The following is an 18,572-nucleotide window of genomic DNA, read 5'->3' on the forward strand; positions in this document are numbered from 1 at the left end:
AACAAGATTTGGCAATGAAAGTGGATATCATGTTTGGAAGTGAACAGCAAGGAATGTGAGTGAAATAATGAACCGCACAGATGTGAAAGAATAATTTTCAAACAAAAGAAGAATCAATCCCAAAGAGAGATTCCCTTCTTGTCTTTTGTTGCTTCCGCCCACTCGGCAAACTCCTCGAGCGCTTGTTGGCGACGAACAGCGGCCTCTTTTTCTTTTTGTATGGCGAGTTTCTTCTTCATCTCTTCGACCTTGATTTTCAATTCGGCCTCTTCACTCTTCAAGTTGATGAGCCGGATGATTTCGTTGACGTCCCCGCTATAATTTTTATTGAATATATTTTTAAAGCTGATCTAGACCTACCCGCAGGATTCGAGCTTGTGAACGATACGGTCCCGGGCCGTCTCGATCTCGGCCGAAACATCAAGGAGATTTTGGCCGGTCTGAGAAGACACCTGCGCTTCGTCAGCCTTGAGAGATTTTCTAGCTTCTTCGACAGCTTCTTTCAACGGATCTAAAATAGTTCTGTTACTTTCTGATTTCCTGGTTCAAATTAATTACCCAGCTGGGTGACGAGTGCTTCTAAATGAGTAAGCTCCTCTCGGGTCTTCTCAGCGCTTTCAGCTTCCTCTACTCTCGCTTTTTTCTCTTGATAGATCGCGTTGACTTCTTGCAGTTCTGCGATCAACTTCTCGAACTTCGTGCGCTGCCTTTTGTTCAGCGCCTTTCGCTGCTTCGGTCCCTTATCACGGAACAGCTGGTTGAACCAGCGTTGATAGGAGACGATCCGCTGTAGCTGGAGAGGGTCAATGTTCTTGAGCCTTTCCGGGTCGCGGATCGCCTCCATCATCGGCTGGAGGCTGTTCACCACTAAAAATATTTTACTTCACTGTCAGCCATTATTACTCAGAACATATATTTAAATACTAAAAAGAACTTACTGTGAACCGCGCTGATCTCAATCTTCGTCATCAGGGCCCCATTAGGCCAGCTGGTGATGCCAGCGGCGAAAGGGGCCTTCTCGGGAAGCGTCGTTGTGGCATCTTTCGCCCTCGCCTTGGAAGCAAGACTGCCAGTGCTGGAGCTCGGCCGCATGTTTGTCCCTTTACAAAATGATTAAAATATCCCTCTTATTAATCAGTTTACCTGGAGTCTTTCCAGCCTTCGAGGAGAGTGCGTTATCCGATTTCGAAGAGGCCAGCGACCTTTTTGAAACCGGTCGTTTGGTCTTCCCAGAATCCGCTAAAATAATAAATGAAACAGTCAGTAAGCAAATATGTCTAACCTCTAGGGGCCTTCAACGGCGAAGAGGCCGATCCAGGCTCAAACTTGGACTCGTTGAGTGTTTTATCGCTCAAGAGCGTGGCGTTCGCACTAGCCACCTTCTTCTCGGCGGCTTGGCGATATCTAGAGGCTACGAATCGGGACATCTCTCAATCAATTCTTTAATAATATTCTCTGTGAATGAAAGATGTTCTCGATTTTATTAATTAAATAAAAGAAAACATAGTGTATACGGGCACGTGAAGAAAAGCCGAGCAATTGGCCAGAGAGAGGGAATCGTCATTTGGTAACGAAATTTACGTTACAAACAGGGAGAACTATTAAATCCGCTGGACCATCAGTTATAATTTAGCACCAACACGTACAATAGGTTTGAACTGGACGGAATGCGCCAAGCGAAGAGGCAGTTTATGGCTTTATATTTGTTTGGCAAGTGCTAGGCGATAAATTAATGGAGGAAAGGGAGCGAAGATAAAGCACTGTAAGATAAATGAATAAGCGTAGCATAATCAAATTAGAAACGAATGGTTTGCATTCCTTGACCGACGATGCAGAGAGAACACTCACTGTCAAAGGCAAAGTCGCTCGGGTCGGCGACGTGGGTGTAGAATGCTTCGACGAATTTAAGGTGCTCGTCGTAGTGATGAATTCGTTGATCGATCGTCAGTGCCCAAAGCTGATTTCTTCGGAATCGCAATCTTACGATACCGCAAGCAGACAGTGGTAGTTCCTTGATTTTCAGCTCTGGCTGCGGCTCCACAGTAAGTAATTTTCCAGCATCGCCTCCCAAAACGAACGACTTTCCATTCGTCGTCGAAAAGGTCTGTATTGCTGCGTCATCTACTCTATGATCTGATGAATTGCTTATTTTCTCCTCGAGTTCCTTGAGGAAATAAACTTTGAAGAAGCCACCTGAATCTGTCATCGCAAGCCTCTGATTGTTGTAAACAGCCACAGAGAGTGGGCAATGCGAACTGAAAATAAATTTATTAATCTCAAGGTTTTTATTTCTTCTTCAATTACCCGTTCAAATCGAAAGAAAAGTACTCCTCGAAGAAACGGTTATCTATATCCACATTATAGACAGTAGCATGTTGCGTGGAAGAAAATACAATAAGAAAAGTCTTTTTATCTGCTACCCAGAAGGCGCCACAGGTGATTTTCCCAAGAGTATCTTCATGCTTTCTTTTCTTGGCCTCTTGAAAGCTCGGCAACTTCGGTAAGAGCTCAACTATGATATCGATGCCATCTCTTCGTTTGTAAGTAAAAACTGAAACGTGTCCTTTGGATCCAAACCCAGCAACTAAGTAGTGAAGTGCTGTCCCAGCAACATTTATGGTAGCCGAGCCACACATAGTTACTGGCCTCGGAAATTTCGTTTTACCGATTCGGATTGAGCAGTCATCACTCGTAGTTACTTTCAGTGGTTGGAGTTTCCAGTCGTTTTTCCAGGGTCTTACTTCGATCGAGTTAATTAGTCCAAAATGCCCGCATCCGTCAACAGTTTTCGTTTCGATCGACTCTGCCGCCAATTCCAGCAGATGCACGCGACCTTTATTTAGATATACAAGTGAATGTGGCCTGTCATTCGCTGTGGAGTAGACAAAGCTCGCCTGACGATGGCGACCACCAGTATTGCATCTGAATAGCTCGTGATCTCCTTGGAAAAGCACGAAATCGGCGCCCGTGTGGCCAAAGTAGATTATCTCTTCGACCCTCTCTAGGAATGCGATTGGACTCTCAATCTTCAAGCGGATGCTGCTAGTCTGCCTCAACTGCCCGTCGTCCATTTCCCATTTCTTAATTGTCCCATCGTTACCACAGGTGATGATATGATCTCCGTCGTAGAGGATGCTTGCTACACCGTTGCGTCCATTTTTCCCACTGTGCGCCAGGACCTTGCTATTTTTCGTGGTGTTGGTTTCGTTCCTTCGGACTCCTTTCTTTGAAAGCCCCAGAATACATAAAGATAACCCTGACAGGTTCCTACAGCTAGAAAATCATTTTGGAGCCATAAAGCAGCAGTAGGCATCGGGTTCTTGGCTTTTCGAAGACTGACATGTAAATCCGTGACTGTGATATCAGGATGAGTTCGCTCCTCATGATCCACGAGGATCAGCCACATCCTGAGGTCATCTGTCACGCAAATAAATTCGATCCATCCGTGCCGTCTGTTGAGCACTTCATCACTTATTTTCACCGGAATAAGAACCTTTGCGTGCGACATCAACCGATTCGATGGAAACTTGATCGATTCAAGCCTTCGTTTCTGTTTTGTGGATTTTGATAGACACAACAGGCGAAAAATGCAGGAGTTTCTTTGAATACTTTCCCCATTTTCGTGGCGCGTCTCATTTTCAGCAACAAGGACGAGATGGCGATTAGCTGCGACGAAATGGTGGCGATTGAGTGGAAGTACATTTGCCTTAGAAGCTAGGTCTAGGATTGGGGGTGACAGATGGTGATCCAAAAAAAGTTGCTCGGGATGAATCACCAAAAGGTGGTGATCGGGTTTCTCGGATCACCAGAGCTTGGTGATCGAGACTCGATCCTGGTGATCCGCTGGTGATTGTTAGCAGAAAATTTTTGCAGATTTGCTAGTTTTAACGCAAAAGGTCATATTATTATATATTGGGCAAAATAAGCCTATCAATTAAGCTGATCGAAGAAATAACAGGCACTGATTTTCACATCTGGCCTCGATCACCAACCTCTGGTGATCGGAGAACCCGATCACCATTTTTTGGTGATCCATCCTGAGCAAATTATTTTGGATCACCAACGGTCACCCCAAATCCTAGACCTAGCTTAGAAGTACCTTGGTAAATGGAGCCAGACTCCGCTGTTACATGGCTGATGTATAATTTTCGCTATTTTTGATAAAAGTGCAATGACGAAGTCAATTAGATAATTTATAATTCCAAAGAGATATGCTAGCCAGCGCCTATATAGATTCTTTCGATGAGGTTTCCATCCCTAGTACCGTACGTCAGGGTAAGCACCTTGTCGATCGATTCTTCGATTTCTGTAAGGACCGATGCCTCGCTTCGGTAGACGCTGCCCGAAGCGCCCGTCGAGTCCATCTCATCCGGTTGAGAGCATTTGGTACGACGCTTGCTCACAGCTCCTGTCTGGTGGCCGCAGATAAACGACTCGCCGGTAAGTACAACGTGCCACACAGCGCCCATACTGTCGTTCTTTATCATGCGCAACGGCATGTTCCCTGCCTCAAGCTTGTAATTCCAGAGGCAGACCTCATTTTCCCCTCCAGACGCCAATAATCCACTTTCATTATAATCCAGCGACCAAATTCGCGCAGTGTGGCCAAGATAAATCTTCACAGATTCCAGTCCACCACTAGTAATAGAATTCCATTGGTGATTCTAAGGGCGTTCCTACTACCTCGTTTTCCATTGTCGGATAGTTCGGTCGTCGGAGCCGGAAAAGACAAATTGCTCACTGGCGATAAGACAAAAAATTGACCCAGTGTGGCCCTTTCAAGAGTTTTGCTAATTTTTATAAAAGAAATTCATCATCTCTGAACTTCTAGTTCAAGATAAAGCATAATAAAAATCCAACGACCCTTCAATTCACGCTAATCAGATTACTGTAATATTCCTGAGAGAGTTCATTGAAGATTTGTGGAATTATTTTTCTCTTTCCTTCGCAACAGCAAAGTTATCAGAATCGCCTACGAACCGTGCTTCTACGGTATTAAAGATAGTTCCAGATAAAGCTACAAGTCTGCTCTCAAACATCGCAAAACATGCCGAATAAAGGAGTCGATGCTCAGCCTCGCTAAGATCAGGGACGATCGAATTGTTGCGAAGAAAAGCGTGGTTTTCCGAAAATGCACAAACTTCGCTAGGATACTCTCTGCCACGTGCTGATTCTAGGGTTACAAATGATGAGTACTCGAGTGCAAATCTCGGTAATTTGTAACACTGGCCTGGCACCAGCCACGACGGATGGACGTTTCCGAACTTGAAATTGAAAACTTCCTTGTCCGACCAAACGGCCAAATATCCATCGAACACTTTCAAACCGGAAATACTCGTCTCGCTCTTCGTCTTTCTTGAATAAACCTCGGTCATGCTGTCGCAATCGTAGAAGATAATGTAGCTTCCCCTGCCTGCAATTAGAAATAGTCAGTTTTGTTTCATGAATGAATGAAGAGACTTACAGCAAATGATCAAATTTTCGAGCGGAGCGCCACCCCTTTTTCTGTGCCTATTGCCCTCTCGGAAGGTCTCCCATGCAGGCATCACTGCCAGGCCAGTTACTGGCAGTCCTGCATGCTCAGCCCGCATTCTCTTAAAGTCGCCATATTAAAGTCACAATCTTCATACGTGGTCAATCTTCGGGGTAAGGATCCCGAAGAATAGACGCATATGTCGGTCACAATGAGACATTATAAAAGAAAATAATACAGGTGGATTTTTACTTCTAGAATTAGAAGTAATAAAGGGCACTCCATCTGAGTTAAGCCTAGTTCTGCACAAAAAGGTATCGCTTGAAAACTAACCACTGTTGTTGACAGGCGAAGCCTTAAAATTCTGCATCGATTAGAACATCAAATATAAGTTATTAAATCTGGACACAGCTGAAATTGAGATGGAAACATTCTAGAGGCTCCGGACATTTCGCTAAAAACAGTAACCCGATGCTAAATAACCTTTATCATAATGATAATGATAAATTTTCATCCTCAAAAATTAAGATTATGTAAAAGAGCTTCTGGTTTCTTTATCCTCTCGTATTCTTTTGAAAAGGTTATCCAAATAATAACGTGAAGTAAACGCGATGTTTTTGCGGAGTCGTGGGAATATTGAATGCTTGGGGAAAAAGGAAAACTGAGTTCGTGTGAGTTTTCTCTTGGTTGCGTAGGTTGCTTTGGCGAGGGGGAGGGCGATCTCGAGAGAGCAGCTCATCTCCGAATCGCGCTGAGTCCATTCATTTTCATCCAAACAACACTAAACTTTAAAATAATGAGAATTTACGATTAACCACTCCACGAGGCGTTACTCATTTCGTAACTCATCGAGGTACTGCCAGTCTTCTCCATTTTTTGTCAGTCTTTGCTGTTTCCTGTTTCTAATGAGCTTACAGGACGATGGTGGTGTAATGTTTGTTAATTAAGAAATTAACCTTTTTTTATGAATTCAAATTGAAGATTTAATCTATAAATTTAAATTAAATACTATCAACCCTGTTAAGAAATATTTAAGAGAGAATGAACTAGGCCGGAGATTGATGGACAAGGTAAGCACGATTTATTTGAACTTGGATTTTGCTAGAATCTATTCCGCGGGCTTTCAATACGCTCAGCTCAAACATTGAACTGGAGAATAATTACAATTCGATTCAAATGAGAATTTAGTGCATTGACGATTCCTTCTGTTCAAATGACGGACAGTGCTACAGTGGCCAATGTCGCTGCTCAGGTACTGTTTAGCTTCAAAGTAATTCTCAAAACCCCTTTTTTAGTCCATTGGTCTGGTCCTGACTGCACCAAGCACAATTTAATTTACTTCACGTCGTTTTCCGTGATTTTCTACTGCATTACACTATGCTGCTTTATCCAGCTTGGCATTTGTATCCGATCGGAGTACGCCAAGCAGAAGCAAAAGTCCCTCAACCAGGCTTGTCGAATTACTGTCCAGAAGTTTCTCTATAGCTGCTCGGCGGTAAGCGCCCACAAATTAACGGCAACAGGCAGCCACTGTCACTTTAGATCGCCTGTCTCATCCGTGGCCTGCTCTTTAGTCTCGGCAACGATTCCCTCGACACGGAGCAATATGAAAAGTACGAAAAGGAAAACAGGATTACAATGATTTGACAATCATCCAAGATCAAAGCGCTCAAAATAGACCGTTGCCTTTTTATGCCGCGAAAGTGCTGCGTTTTTACAACTAACTTAATTACGCGCACCGGAACTCGAAGTTAAATTGAAATAGCAATCAATTTCTTATCCTTACGCCGCCAAACTTAAATTTCACCCCCCGCCGCCAAATGTGCCATATATGGCACATCATCTTTTCCGTCGTCCTAGGCCCCATACAATGGCCGAACCCGAACCTTAACCAAGATCCGAACTCGAACCAGAACCCGAGCTCAAAAATGAACCCAAACCCAAGCCCAGACTATTGCCCGAAAATGAGTAAAAATGGAAGAACCCGAAATGATGACGGAGAGAAAAATGGGTGTTGGAAAGCCCTTGTGCCATATATGGCACATTTGGCGGCGTAGGGTTATGTAATTCTTGTAATTCTTTGAAATCCAATAAAAAGCCCCTCCTTTCTATTTACTACGCACTTATCATTTCGTCCCTGGCGCTGGTGGTCTGCTACTGGTCCGAATTGCTCTTCAGCAGAGAAGCTGCCATTGGTGTCCAGAAACAGTAAATTCCACAGTTGATTTACTCGAGTTGCATTAAGTTGTTTAGTTGCCCTCGGTTTTTGACAAAGTCCCGGCTGGCATTTACGATTTTCAATGCGTGTTTGATCGGAGTGCTTTTCATCAATTTTACCGCCTCCCACTTCCAAGAACACTCCGCTCACTCGCCGAATCTAGTGTTCCCCACGCTCTTTGCTATTGGTGAGACAATTAGAACTGAGGTCGGCAATCTGTAAAGAAAAACTGAGTCAGGTTCTGAAGAGCGAAGCGGCTTCACAACATAACCATTATAGTCTATGATCAAAAGCTGGCGAACTTTGCGGCTTTTCATTTATGCCCTTCAGAACCTAACTTAGGTTATCTTTACAGATTGCCGAGGCCACAGTTTAAAGCAGTCAGTTTTCATTATCAAAATTTTAGTACTGTTTATCGTCCACGTGTTGTTCCTCATTATCGGGATCGAAATGTTTTGCAAGATCCGCGGCGAGTTCGTGATGAATACGAAGAGCGAGACAAAAGAGAAGATCGACGTTGTCCAGGCGGCGCATTCTCGCGTTGGTTTGTTTTTCCAGGTCAGAGCTGCGTCTTTTCTCACACTTTCTCAAATCGGATTATTGTCTAGTGTGGGCTAACAGTTCTGCTCGTCGTTTTCATTCTTGCTGACGTTTTCGGCGGCAGTGACGTCATCCAAGACATCTTTTATCGCGATGCCTTTGAGGTCACCTTCCGCCTGATGGAACTGGGCGTCGTGCTTTGGTTTCCCTGCATTCTCTGGAACTCGACGAATCCAGAAGAGCTCTGGGCGTTGAATCCGCGCAAGCTTCTCAAACCTGCCAAGCGAGAGGCGCTCGATTTGCGCACGGATCAGCTGCTCGTCCAGAGCCCGCACGACGCTGAATGCTGGATTTGCTACGACGCCAAGGAGGATGATCTCATTCAGCCCTGCGACTGCAAGGTACACTCAATACAACAGCAGCGAATTAGCTTGAGATTTCTTTCACCAATAAAATAAGTGACGTTGCGAAAACAGCCCGTTAACTAAAAAAAAAGAAAAGTTATTTATCTGTCTCGCAGGGCGACGTGAAATGGGTGCATCAAAAGTGCTTGCAGCGGTGGATCGCCGAGAAGAGCCAAGGAGACAAGCCTTGCTGCCAAGTCTGCAAGCAAGAATACTTGATTTACATCGAAAAGGTTGAAAAGAGTAAACAGTTCAAAATATAATTTCTAATTGCTAGATCGACTTCGACGATACTTTGAAGAAGATCCACTGGTTCATGGTGGTCCCCTCTTTCGTGACGATCCTTTTCGCCCCGTACGGTACTTACTTGCTCTGCCGGCAAGTCGACGAATACCGAATATCGAGCTTCGAGAAACATCACACGCTCATCAAATCCGCGGCTGTTGTTTTGTGTTGTTTTATTGGTAAGAGTGTAAATTCGGGTGCGATTAAAAGCGACCTTTTCAGAGTATGCTCTTTTCCGTTTCATTGGAACTAGCGGCTTCAAACTTTACCGCACAGCTGTGAGCAGAGCCGTAAGAGTGCAATCGCGGGCCCCAACGTAATCTCGAAACTAGCGGGCACCCTTTTACACGCGTTTAGAACATCGAAGGAAGACGAACAAGCTGCGCTGGCCGGAGAAAGTTCTAGCTCAGTCACTCGCGTCTGAGCGCGTCGCCGTTTACCTGTACTACAAAGGTTACTGTGCTTTCGCAAGCACTCAATTCTTCATCTACGTCTCACCCAATTCAGCCACAAATAATCGTGCTCGCAAAGTTCATGTCAAGGTGATGCTCGACTTTTCGTAAGGAGAGTTTTTGCACCTTTTTTTCTAATTGTCAACGGGAAAATAAATATTCACAGAAAATGCGAAGAAACACTTGTTTGGATTTATTCTAGCAAAAGTCATGGTGTAACCATTGGAAAGACAGCAGAAGCGTTTGAGGTCAGTAGTTGGCGGAAGCAGATGTGATTAGCTCGTCGCAGATGCCTGTAAGTTCGCTCACCTCTTCGCTTTTGCGCTGCAGTTCGGCAGTGAGCGACTGAACTATTTAGACCTCTCTCAAAAATAGGAACTCTAATACCTCTTGCTTGATCTTAAGTCTTCTATTCTCTGTCTCCAGCGCAAGAAGCCGATGATTGACAGACGCTTCTGTCTCAGCAATTGTTTCGTTTGCTCTAAAGGAACATTGATAGGCATTGTTTTCAAATGGGATCGTTGTTTACTGGTTGACGAATTTTTGGCTCCAGTCCTTCAGCTGTCCAAAGCGCTCTTGTTCCTCCAGTAATCGCTGTTCGTGCTCAGCTACCGTATTTCTTAACGGATAATTTCTAATTTGCTTTCATTTATTATTGACAACCTTAGGGCTTGTTCATTTCGCTTGACGTTTTCAACGATGCCCCTCAATTTTCCGAAACGAGCGTGCAGTTCGAAAACCTGTTTGTCAACCGCTAAAGATTGTTTAAAAAATATAGTGGAAGTATTTGTAACCATCAAGCTCTGCCTGCACAGCTGATTTCTCGACAAGTGCTCTTGAGTAAGACGCTTTAAATTTCTCGACTTCTTTTTCGTGTTTCTCCTGCAACTCGACCATCAGACTCTCGTACTTTCGACTAGCGAATGGTTTTAGGCTTTCATTATTTTTTCTTGCCGTAAAACTGTTATAAGTTAAAAGTTAGCTTAAAACCGTTTCATATCATTTCCATCGTTCTCAGTTCATCCCTTGCTTTTTCTTCTGAGATCCGGGCTTCTTTTCTTATCACTTGCATGTCTTTGGCCGTATAGCGTAAGGATTCTCCAGAAACGCTCTCGACAAAAGCACCGACGTGGGAGGCGTTGCCAGTGATCGTGTGCGAACTAGTTTCGGATAAATTGTCAGGAAGCGTTTGCGAAAGTCGGCTTTTCGCCTAAAAATTGCTAGTTTTGGCCATCAACGCGTTCATTACCGAATAATATGACATGATGGAGTCAATTTCCGAATTACTCTCCGTCTTTCGTTCCTCTGCGGCTGGTACTTCGTTCTCAATCTTCCAATAGCTACTATTTGAGCTATCCATTGTGCTCAAGTCTCTATCCTTCCGTCTTTACGAACCAAGACTTATTTCTATGACCAGTAAAAATTCCTTCTAAATTTTGCTTCCCCGCGAAGCGAATATGTTCTGGATGTAGTTTTTTTATAAAAAAGATGATCCTTTGAAGATGAAAATTCCACTTTTTCAATGGTAAGAAGGTAAACTACGTTCGTCATTGTTGCTATGGTTTCCGTACGCTACATAAACACTAGGCCTACACATTAAAAATGATCCATATTTTTATATTCTTATCTCACAATTCTTATATTACGAAACGTATAGACTATAATAATAGTCTATATAGCGTCTATACGATACAGACTATATCATATAGTTCATTTTGTAATTATTTCCGAAATATGCATCCGTCTTTCCGTCTACCCAAATGCCAATTGTGCTTCCACAGTTTCGGCACACGCGCTTATATTCAGGCTCGTATACAAAGAGGGTTCAATCGGTAAACGCTTATTGACTTGTGAAAAACACTAATGTATTCACAAGTACTGTTCGAATATTCCTCTAACAACTCTATTAGTCTCCTAGCCTTATACATATAATAATAGAAAAGCGCCAAAATCTTGAGGTGCGTCTCTCTTATTTGTCGAAAATCCAAGAGTTTTTAAAAGGAGAGCCTTGATAGATGAAAGATGCTGTTTTGGCACTTGGTGCAAGAGCAATGTTTTTGGGTAAGTAAGGTATTTTTATCCTTATTCTGAACTCTTAGTGAAGCCCACGGTCTACTTGCTGTCTGGAAGTGTCAGCATCGTTACAAAACTTCATTCATGTTCATTCTCCTTGTCCCGGTGATGACTCTTTTCTTCGAAGCTCTTTTCACGATTGCCATTCGCGGGGGCCGAGAATATAAATTCATCTCTCCTTGTATTGCGCTTTATCTTGGCTCTGTCGTCCCAGCTATTTGGTTCCTGGAGATAAAATCGTACTTTGATAGGCAGGAGCGGCATGTCTGCCAGGATACGAGAGCTTGGCTCAGGAACCTTCCAATGAATGCATCGTCCAGCGCTGGCTGTGAATTTCGCTTTACCAGTTTTGTGCGACATGACTTCGCGGTAGAAACAACTCTCACAGAGGTCAATGATACTTTTACAAAAGTAATAGACACTTATAACGTGAAAACTAATGGCTCGTTTTCCAATCGTGAGAGAGAAGATGCGGAGGAAGATCTCAGGAAGCATTTGAATAAACTAGTCGACTCGAGCTGCGATGAATCTATGGAAGGTGGTTTGAGTATAACAGATGATAGTACAGGAGAAACAGTTTGGAACATTGCGGCGGTCGAAGAGGGGAAATATACAAAATGTATGGGGAATGAAACATACAACGATGCGGGTAAATAGACTTGGTTTCAAATTCGAGAGATCGCTTAGTAAGGAACAACTATTTTTCAGCGCTGAAATCCACATTTCAATGGCAACGGCTCGTTCTGGAACGAGCCTGTGATCTTCAGTTTGACTGTGAAAAGAACCAGAACTCCAGCTGTTTCGATGAGAACGAAGAAATAAAAAGGAAAACAGAAGAAGAGAATAACAAAACAGAGACACAGCAAAACAGTTTACTTGACGCCGATCAAGCAGACGACTCACAGGCGAACATTATATCCGATATCATTGATGAATGGGTACTTTTGTATATAAATTAAGCATCAAATATTCATTCCTAATTTAAGATCAAGAAAAACATACCAATCTTCAACTCGGATGACGACTGGATTAACATTCTTCATCAATTGATTTTGTTCATCATTATCGTCGGTCGTTGGATGTTGCCTAAAGCACAGGGTGTCACTCGTGATCAGCTGTCGCAAGTTCTACTTATCTTCATTGGCGTCGGTGCGGATATTCTTGAATTTGTGACTGAGACAATCAAGGTTCGGAACTTGATGAAATGAGTTATTTATTCTCAAAGACTTAATTTTGCTTAGGAAATGGAAGTGCGCTGCTCATTTAGTGTCATTCTTATTATGCTTGGGCTTTGGACATGGTCCTTGGTACCAGTGTTGGAAAACCCGCAACATTTCCCGCGGGCGCGGGCGGGCGCGGGGGCCGATTTCAAAATTTTCCGCGGGTGCGGGCGGGCGCGGGGGCGAATTCCAAAATTTCCTGCGGGTCCGGGCGGGCGCGGGGGCCAACTCAAAAATTACGTGCGGATCCGGGCGGGCGCGGGCGGGGGCCCCGCAGATTTTCGCGCCCGCGGGCGCCCGGGGGGTGAAGGGCGCCCGTAACCCTCGCGTCCGCAAGCCCCGCGGGCTCAGAAATCGGAAAATAAAAAATTTTTGATAAAAACCATAATAGAGCTATAAACTAAGATAATTATAATTTTTCAAACGATGGGTGTGGGTGGGGTTGGGGACAAAACTGAGATTGATCAACTTAGAGTTCCCAGCCATTGTCAAGCCCCTTAAATTCAAAAATCATGGAACAGGGCTGAGACGGCCCGAAGGGCCGTCAAGCCCTTAAATTCAAAATCATGGAACAGGGCTGAGACGGCCCGAAGGGCCGTCAAGCCCTTAAATTCAAAAATCATGGAACAGGGCTGAGACGGCCCGAAGGGCCGTCAAGCCCTTAAATTCAAAATCATGGAACAGGGCTGAGACGGCCCGAAGGGCCGTCAAGCCCCTTAAATTCAAAAATCATGGAACAGGGCTGAGACGGCCCGAAGGGCCGTCAAGCCCCTTAAATTCAAAAATCATGGAACAGGGCTGAGACGGCCCGAAGGGCCGTCAAGCCCCTTAAATTCAAAAATCATGGAACAGGGCTGAGACGGCCCGAAGGGCCGTCAAGCCCCTTAAATTCAAAAATCATGGAACAGGGCTGAGACGGCCCGAAGGGCCGTCAAGCCCCTTAAATTCAAAAATCATGGAACAGGGCTGAGACGGCCCGAAGGGCCGTCAAGCCCCTTAAATTCAAAAATCATGGAACAGGGCTGAGACGGCCCGAAGGGCCGTCAAGCCCTTAAATTCAAAATCATGGAACAGGGCTGAGACGGCCCGAAGGGCCGTCAAGCCCCTTAAATTCAAAAATCATGGAACAGGGCTGAGACGGCCCGAAGGGCCGTCAAGCCCTTAAATTCAAAAATCATGGAACAGGGCTGAGACGGCCCGAAGGGCCGTCAAGCCCTTAAATTCAAAATCATGGAACAGGGCTGAGACGGCCCGAAGGGCCGTCAAGCCCTTAAATTCAAAAATCATGGAACAGGGCTGAGACGGCCCGAAGGGCCGTCAAGCCCCTTAAATTCAAAAATCATGGAACAGGGCTGAGACGGCCCGAAGGGCCGTCAAGCCCTTAAATTCAAAATCATGGAACAGGGCTGAGACGGCCCGAAGGGCCGTCAAGCCCCTAAATTCAAAAATCATGGAACAGGGCTGAGACGGCCCGAAGGGCCGTCAAGCCCCTTAAATTCAAAATCATGGAACAGGGCTGAGACGGCCCGAAGGGCCGTCAAGCCCTTAAATTCAAAAATCATGGAACAGGGCTGAGACGGCCCGAAGGGCCGTCAAGCCCCTTAAATTCAAATATCATGGAACAGGGCTGAGACGGCCCGAAGGGCCGTCAAGCCCTTAAATTCAAAAATCATGGAACAGGGCTGAGACGGCCCGAAGGGCCGTCAAGCCCTTAAATTCAAAAATCATGGAACAGGGCTGAGACGGACCCCCCCGTCAACAATTTTCGAAAAATCAATTTTCGGAATTTTAAAATTTTGACCCCGGAAAAGGATTCTACAGGTCGGAAAACTATTTTGAGGCTTCATTTTGTGGGGGTCTATCTCGACCATTTTCAGAATTTGGTCGGTGTAAGGAATTGGTCGGTGTAAGGATTTGGTCGGTGTAAGGATATGGTCGGTGTAAGGAAATACCTTCAAAAAACAAGGAGGGAGAAAAAGGGGGGAATCGGCCAGTTGGGCCGTCAAGCTCAATTAAAATTCAAGGCGAGGAAAGGGAATTATAACAACGCCCGGGGGCCCCGGGCGGCTAAAAAAAATTTGTACGGGCGCGGGCGGGCGCGGGGGCCAAATCAGAAATTTTTTGCGGTCGCGGGCGGGCGCGGGGCCAGATCCGAAATTTTTGCGGGTACGGGGGCGCGGGCGCCCGCAGCCCCCGCCCGCCGCCCCCGCGGGGTTCGCGGGCGGGTTTTTTCCAACACTGCTTGGTACAGTTTATTCTTGTCGTTGCAGGAACCTCTAAGACGAAGACAAAAGTGTCAGAGATTTACGGCTCAGAGAGTGGAAGTCCTGTTATGGTACGTTTCCAATGAAAAAGTAAGGACAAACAGCAATTTAAGATTATTGAAGAAGAAGTAGAAATGACTGCATGGGAAGCTTTTGGGCAAATCCTGAAGTTTGGAGTATTCTTACCACCGTAGTTCTTCAGGTTATTCTGTTCTTAGGAAAAATTAAGAATTTAATATTTTATAAGGATGGCCCTTTTTGGGCGATGAGAATGTACATCATCATTGGAAGAAATGTTGTTCACCCGACAATCTTGTTTTTCACCATTAAAAATGGACTCGTGTTAATGTTAGAGACTTACAGATTAGCTATAATCGCTACTACTAAAGACGACGATAATGGGGACGACGAAGAATTGCAAGAAGAAGATTTCTTAGAAGATGATGATTTGCCTATTCAGAAACCTCGGAAAAAATCAAAGAAAGAGGAAGTACTTTGGAGATAATTTTCTTGGTTAAATTTTATCTAGGTAAATGCAGATAAAGAAGAAGAAGTTTCTCCTCCAAAGAAAAAGAAGAATAAAAAGAAAAAGACCCCCTTAGAAGATAATGACCCGCCAACCGAGAAACCAAAGAAAAAATCAAAGAAATCAGAAGTTTGTTGGAAACAATTATTCTAGTTTACTTTTTTCAAGGTAAATACCGTTGACGAACAAGTCTCGACTCCGAAGAAAAAGAAGAGTAAGAAGAAAAAGTCTCAGATCAGTAATCTTGAATAAAAATGAACTCGACATTTCATTCCTTGCTAAACATCTGCTCTTTGCTGATCAATAAATTTGAATGAAAATTAAAAGTCCAATTAAAAACTTATCCGCCCAGAATCAGTGCTTTCGTGGGAGGGTGTTGTGTTCTTTATTCCTGTATCCAGGAAGTTGTAAAGCTTGTCAAATAGCTGGCAAAGGAAAATGAAGACAATCCGTGCACAAATCCTATTCAAACAGATTTTTTACCAGAAAGAATCAGACTAATGCTGTCATTGTCATGAGAGTCTGGATTTTCTTTATCTCACTGGTGATTGCCCAGAGAAACGCAACCCTTGAATTTCAGCTGGCCAACTTGAGGAAAGGGTTACTTTTTATAAGTTTGCTTTATCGCCGAATTAAAACGTTTTGCGACCCTTTAAGAGTGTCGCAAATTTTGCTGGCGAGCTGAAGATTTATATTGGCCGAAATTGTGAAACAAATGTTCAGTCAGGAAGAACTTGTGATTACCTTTATCAAGGAAATGTTACGTATCCTCAAAATGTCGGGTTAACAATCAATCGAGGTCATTTTTACCAGCTTCCAGATCTTGTTGAGGATGACGACTTGATCATCTTTACTTACCGTGACTCTGACGAAGCTATTTTTCGTGGAATAAGGAAAGAGTGCGACAGATATGGTTCTTTCTACTGTGATGCCGGCGGATATGTATTTTCAAAGCAGTTACAGTGAAAACTCAAGTTGCGCCTTCGAAAATTCGCCCGTTTTTTACCGTTAGTAGGAAAATTTTTGGTATCCTCGGTCTACTAAAGTTCACACTCTCTGGTTGACTTCTCCTCCAAACCGGAATTCTTGAGCAAACTGATATCATCGAGCTCTTCAATACAAAGTCCGGATTCACTCAGTCTCCCGTGAGTGCTGATAAAGTAGGAAATTTTTGATTACGTTTTAATAAATTCTGTAAGTATTTAGTCTTTGACTACGATGCAAGAAACTATGTTTGTGCATCTTGGTATCCAAGAGGCACTCGTTGTGTTTGGGACGTTACATTCGACCTTGGCGCGAAAACAATGAGTTACTCGGCTTCTCTGATCTCTGGGAAGGATGGTTCGACGACTTCTGTAAGTTTCGATGGAAGACATAAAGACGCAAAAACTATTCTAGGGTGGAGTATCGGGAGGCTCTAAAATCAGTCTGAAAACTAGTGAAACCGATGCAGAGACTTACCGAGGCGCCAAACTGAATTTCTACCATGCCTTCAATTGTGATTCTGACTCTTGTGAGTACGTCAAGGCTGGTGAAATCCAACCAACTGCCAGAAATACAACATACGAGTTGATAATTTCAAAAACTTTTGCGGGGCCGGAAATCGTAAAAACTGCTAGTGCAGTTTTCTTCAGCTCATCGAGACGAGTCGAATGATGGGTCTAACTCATGATAACTCTAATGATTTACCGGTTTACCGGCCGGTTACCGGAAAATACGTTGTCACCGGCCGTTTTTGTTCTAGAAGTGATAAACAGATGATTGACCCCGAAAAATGTTCCTTATAGTCAGTTCTACTGCAGGCTAAAAGATGAGAGTCGTATCATTACTCCGAAGAGAGTTATCACTAGAATACTATTTCTGGCGCAAATGGGACTAGAAATCAGGAACGTGCAGCGACAACGGAATTTATGCAAAATTTACTGTTTTTAGTGATAACTCTCTTCGGAGTAATGATACGACTCTCATCTTTTAGCCTGCAGTAGAACTAACTATAAGGAACATTTTTCGGGGTCAATCATCTGTTTATCACTTCTAGAACAAAAACGGCCGGTGACAACGTATTTTCCGGTAACCGGCCGGTAAACCGGTAAATCATTAGAGTTATCAGGAGTTAGACCCATCATTCGACTTGTCTCGATGAGCTGAAGAAAACTGCACTAGCAGTTTTTACGATTTCCGGCCCCACAAAAGTTTTTTGAAATCATCAGTTGGAATTTCCAGCGATGAATTTTGCTTCTGATCGATTAATCATGGATACAAGACATGGAACCCTGATGCGAATCAGTGATTTGAAATTTTCAGCCGGTGGAACTGTTTATGACCTCCTTGATTTCAACAAAGCCGAGGGAGGTTCTAAACTTGGTTCTTTTACAGTCGATATATCAGTAATAACAGTAGATCCCCTTGCGTCAATTACAGTAAGTTTATATTTTTCCCATTAAAGGTTATCTGAATTTTAGACTGTTTCTACGATCTTGTATTCGATATAAACGCGAAAACTGTATACACAGAAAAACCTTTGATTGAAGGGATTTAACTTTGAAATAAACGAGAAAATTTCTCTAGAATACAGTAATTTGGCAGTATAAATACCTGTTTTTAAGTTCTTTTGTTGGCACCCGGGTGGCCCGTTGGTTAGCGCCCAACGCTGCGGCTCGTGAACGTACGAGATCGTATCACGCTTGAAGCAATGTCTTCTCGGGGAAACCCGACTTCTCCCTGGGCGAGCGCCCTCTAAAAAACTCGCTCGGGTAGCCTCGTGTGGAGTTTCTCAGGGAAACCCCTGAGTTTTTCGTCTTTCACAATGTATGGTCACATTAACAACATGTTTTTTCGTGAGCAAATAAGCAATTACTAATAAACTGTCATTTAACTCATATACCATGATTCTCATTTCTGACTGACTAAATTTAATTTCTATTGTTCTCCGCTAATTAGCCAATCAGAGTCCGATTACTGAAAGGACCCCCGTCACTCAGCAATTTATGTCACAACGCAACGCGTTCGCCCTATGTTTTTAACATTGAAAATGTGACATAATTTGACTGACTGGAAATTCCGTCAGTCAGGAATGATAATCGCGGTAGCATAAATTATAAGATAAAAATATTTTTC

At 43.8% G+C, this 18,572-nt stretch overlaps 6 protein-coding genes and 1 long non-coding RNA gene across 9 annotated transcripts; 3 read left to right on the forward strand and 4 right to left on the reverse strand.

Annotated features, from left to right (window-relative positions):
• Window positions 1-13: 13 nt before the first annotated feature.
• On the reverse strand, window positions 14-1,476 carry LOC145709516 (uncharacterized). The gene is made up of 6 exons (XM_081787204.1): window positions 1,283-1,476; window positions 1,144-1,239; window positions 939-1,100; window positions 559-867; window positions 361-511; window positions 14-315 (listed from the first exon to the last, which is right to left on the reverse strand). Exons 1-6 carry the CDS (start codon window positions 1,425-1,427, stop codon window positions 114-116), a joined length of 1,065 nt encoding a protein of 354 aa, XP_081643330.1. The 5' UTR covers window positions 1,428-1,476; the 3' UTR covers window positions 14-113.
• Window positions 1,467-4,082, reverse strand: LOC145709511 (uncharacterized). Its single transcript, XM_081787199.1, has 2 exons — window positions 2,305-4,082; window positions 1,467-2,255 (listed from the first exon to the last, which is right to left on the reverse strand). The coding sequence occupies exons 1-2, from the start codon at window positions 3,069-3,071 to the stop codon at window positions 1,796-1,798; spliced, it is 1,227 nt and encodes a 408-aa protein (XP_081643325.1). The 5' UTR covers window positions 3,072-4,082; the 3' UTR covers window positions 1,467-1,795.
• A 2-nt stretch (window positions 4,083-4,084) lies between these two features.
• LOC145709533 (uncharacterized) lies at window positions 4,085-5,590 on the reverse strand. Its single transcript, XM_081787221.1, has 5 exons — window positions 5,465-5,590; window positions 5,231-5,413; window positions 4,684-5,167; window positions 4,226-4,638; window positions 4,085-4,123 (listed from the first exon to the last, which is right to left on the reverse strand). The coding sequence occupies exons 1-3, from the start codon at window positions 5,544-5,546 to the stop codon at window positions 4,929-4,931; spliced, it is 504 nt and encodes a 167-aa protein (XP_081643347.1). The 5' UTR covers window positions 5,547-5,590; the 3' UTR covers window positions 4,085-4,123; window positions 4,226-4,638; window positions 4,684-4,928.
• A 609-nt stretch (window positions 5,591-6,199) lies between these two features.
• On the forward strand, window positions 6,200-9,544 carry LOC145706445 (uncharacterized). Of its 3 annotated transcripts, none has more exons than XM_081783853.1 (13): window positions 6,200-6,326; window positions 6,510-6,543; window positions 6,662-6,725; window positions 6,769-6,968; window positions 7,016-7,091; window positions 7,567-7,681; window positions 7,727-7,878; window positions 8,098-8,249; window positions 8,300-8,632; window positions 8,752-8,868; window positions 8,913-9,099; window positions 9,143-9,236; window positions 9,278-9,543. In XM_081783853.1, exons 2-13 carry the CDS (start codon window positions 6,535-6,537, stop codon window positions 9,342-9,344), a joined length of 1,566 nt encoding a protein of 521 aa, XP_081639979.1. In that variant the 5' UTR covers window positions 6,200-6,326; window positions 6,510-6,534; the 3' UTR covers window positions 9,345-9,543. The 3 variants fall into 3 exon arrangements, with proteins under 3 accessions (XP_081639979.1, XP_081639977.1, XP_081639978.1); XM_081783851.1 differs by having other exon boundaries at window positions 6,219-6,407; window positions 9,278-9,544; XM_081783852.1 differs by having other exon boundaries at window positions 6,220-6,388; window positions 6,497-6,543.
• Window positions 9,545-9,552: 8 nt separating this feature from the next.
• LOC145706446 (transforming acidic coiled-coil-containing protein 1-like) lies at window positions 9,553-11,993 on the reverse strand. The gene is made up of 6 exons (XM_081783854.1): window positions 10,622-11,993; window positions 10,167-10,582; window positions 10,036-10,126; window positions 9,902-9,991; window positions 9,760-9,853; window positions 9,553-9,717 (listed from the first exon to the last, which is right to left on the reverse strand). Exons 2-6 carry the CDS (start codon window positions 10,267-10,269, stop codon window positions 9,622-9,624), a joined length of 474 nt encoding a protein of 157 aa, XP_081639980.1. The 5' UTR covers window positions 10,270-10,582; window positions 10,622-11,993; the 3' UTR covers window positions 9,553-9,621.
• LOC145708947 (uncharacterized) lies at window positions 11,388-15,774 on the forward strand. The gene is given in 11 exon segments (XM_081786641.1): window positions 11,388-11,433; window positions 11,477-12,094; window positions 12,154-12,383; window positions 12,432-12,632; window positions 12,687-12,758; window positions 14,917-15,000; window positions 15,043-15,078; window positions 15,081-15,131; window positions 15,177-15,419; window positions 15,459-15,584; window positions 15,624-15,774. Coding segments are annotated over 11 exon segments (1,791 nt in total). The 3' UTR covers window positions 15,708-15,774.
• Window positions 15,775-16,113: 339 nt separating this feature from the next.
• On the forward strand, window positions 16,114-17,030 carry LOC145706447 (uncharacterized). The gene is made up of 3 exons (XR_014134687.1): window positions 16,114-16,615; window positions 16,655-16,810; window positions 16,854-17,030. It is a non-coding gene; the product is annotated as an uncharacterized LOC145706447 (long non-coding RNA).
• Window positions 17,031-18,572: the final 1,542 nt, after the last annotated feature.

Source organism: Oikopleura dioica, chromosome XSR (genome assembly GCF_907165135.1).
Source record: "Oikopleura dioica chromosome XSR, OKI2018_I68_1.0, whole genome shotgun sequence".
NCBI lineage: Eukaryota > Metazoa > Chordata > Appendicularia > Copelata > Oikopleuridae > Oikopleura > Oikopleura dioica.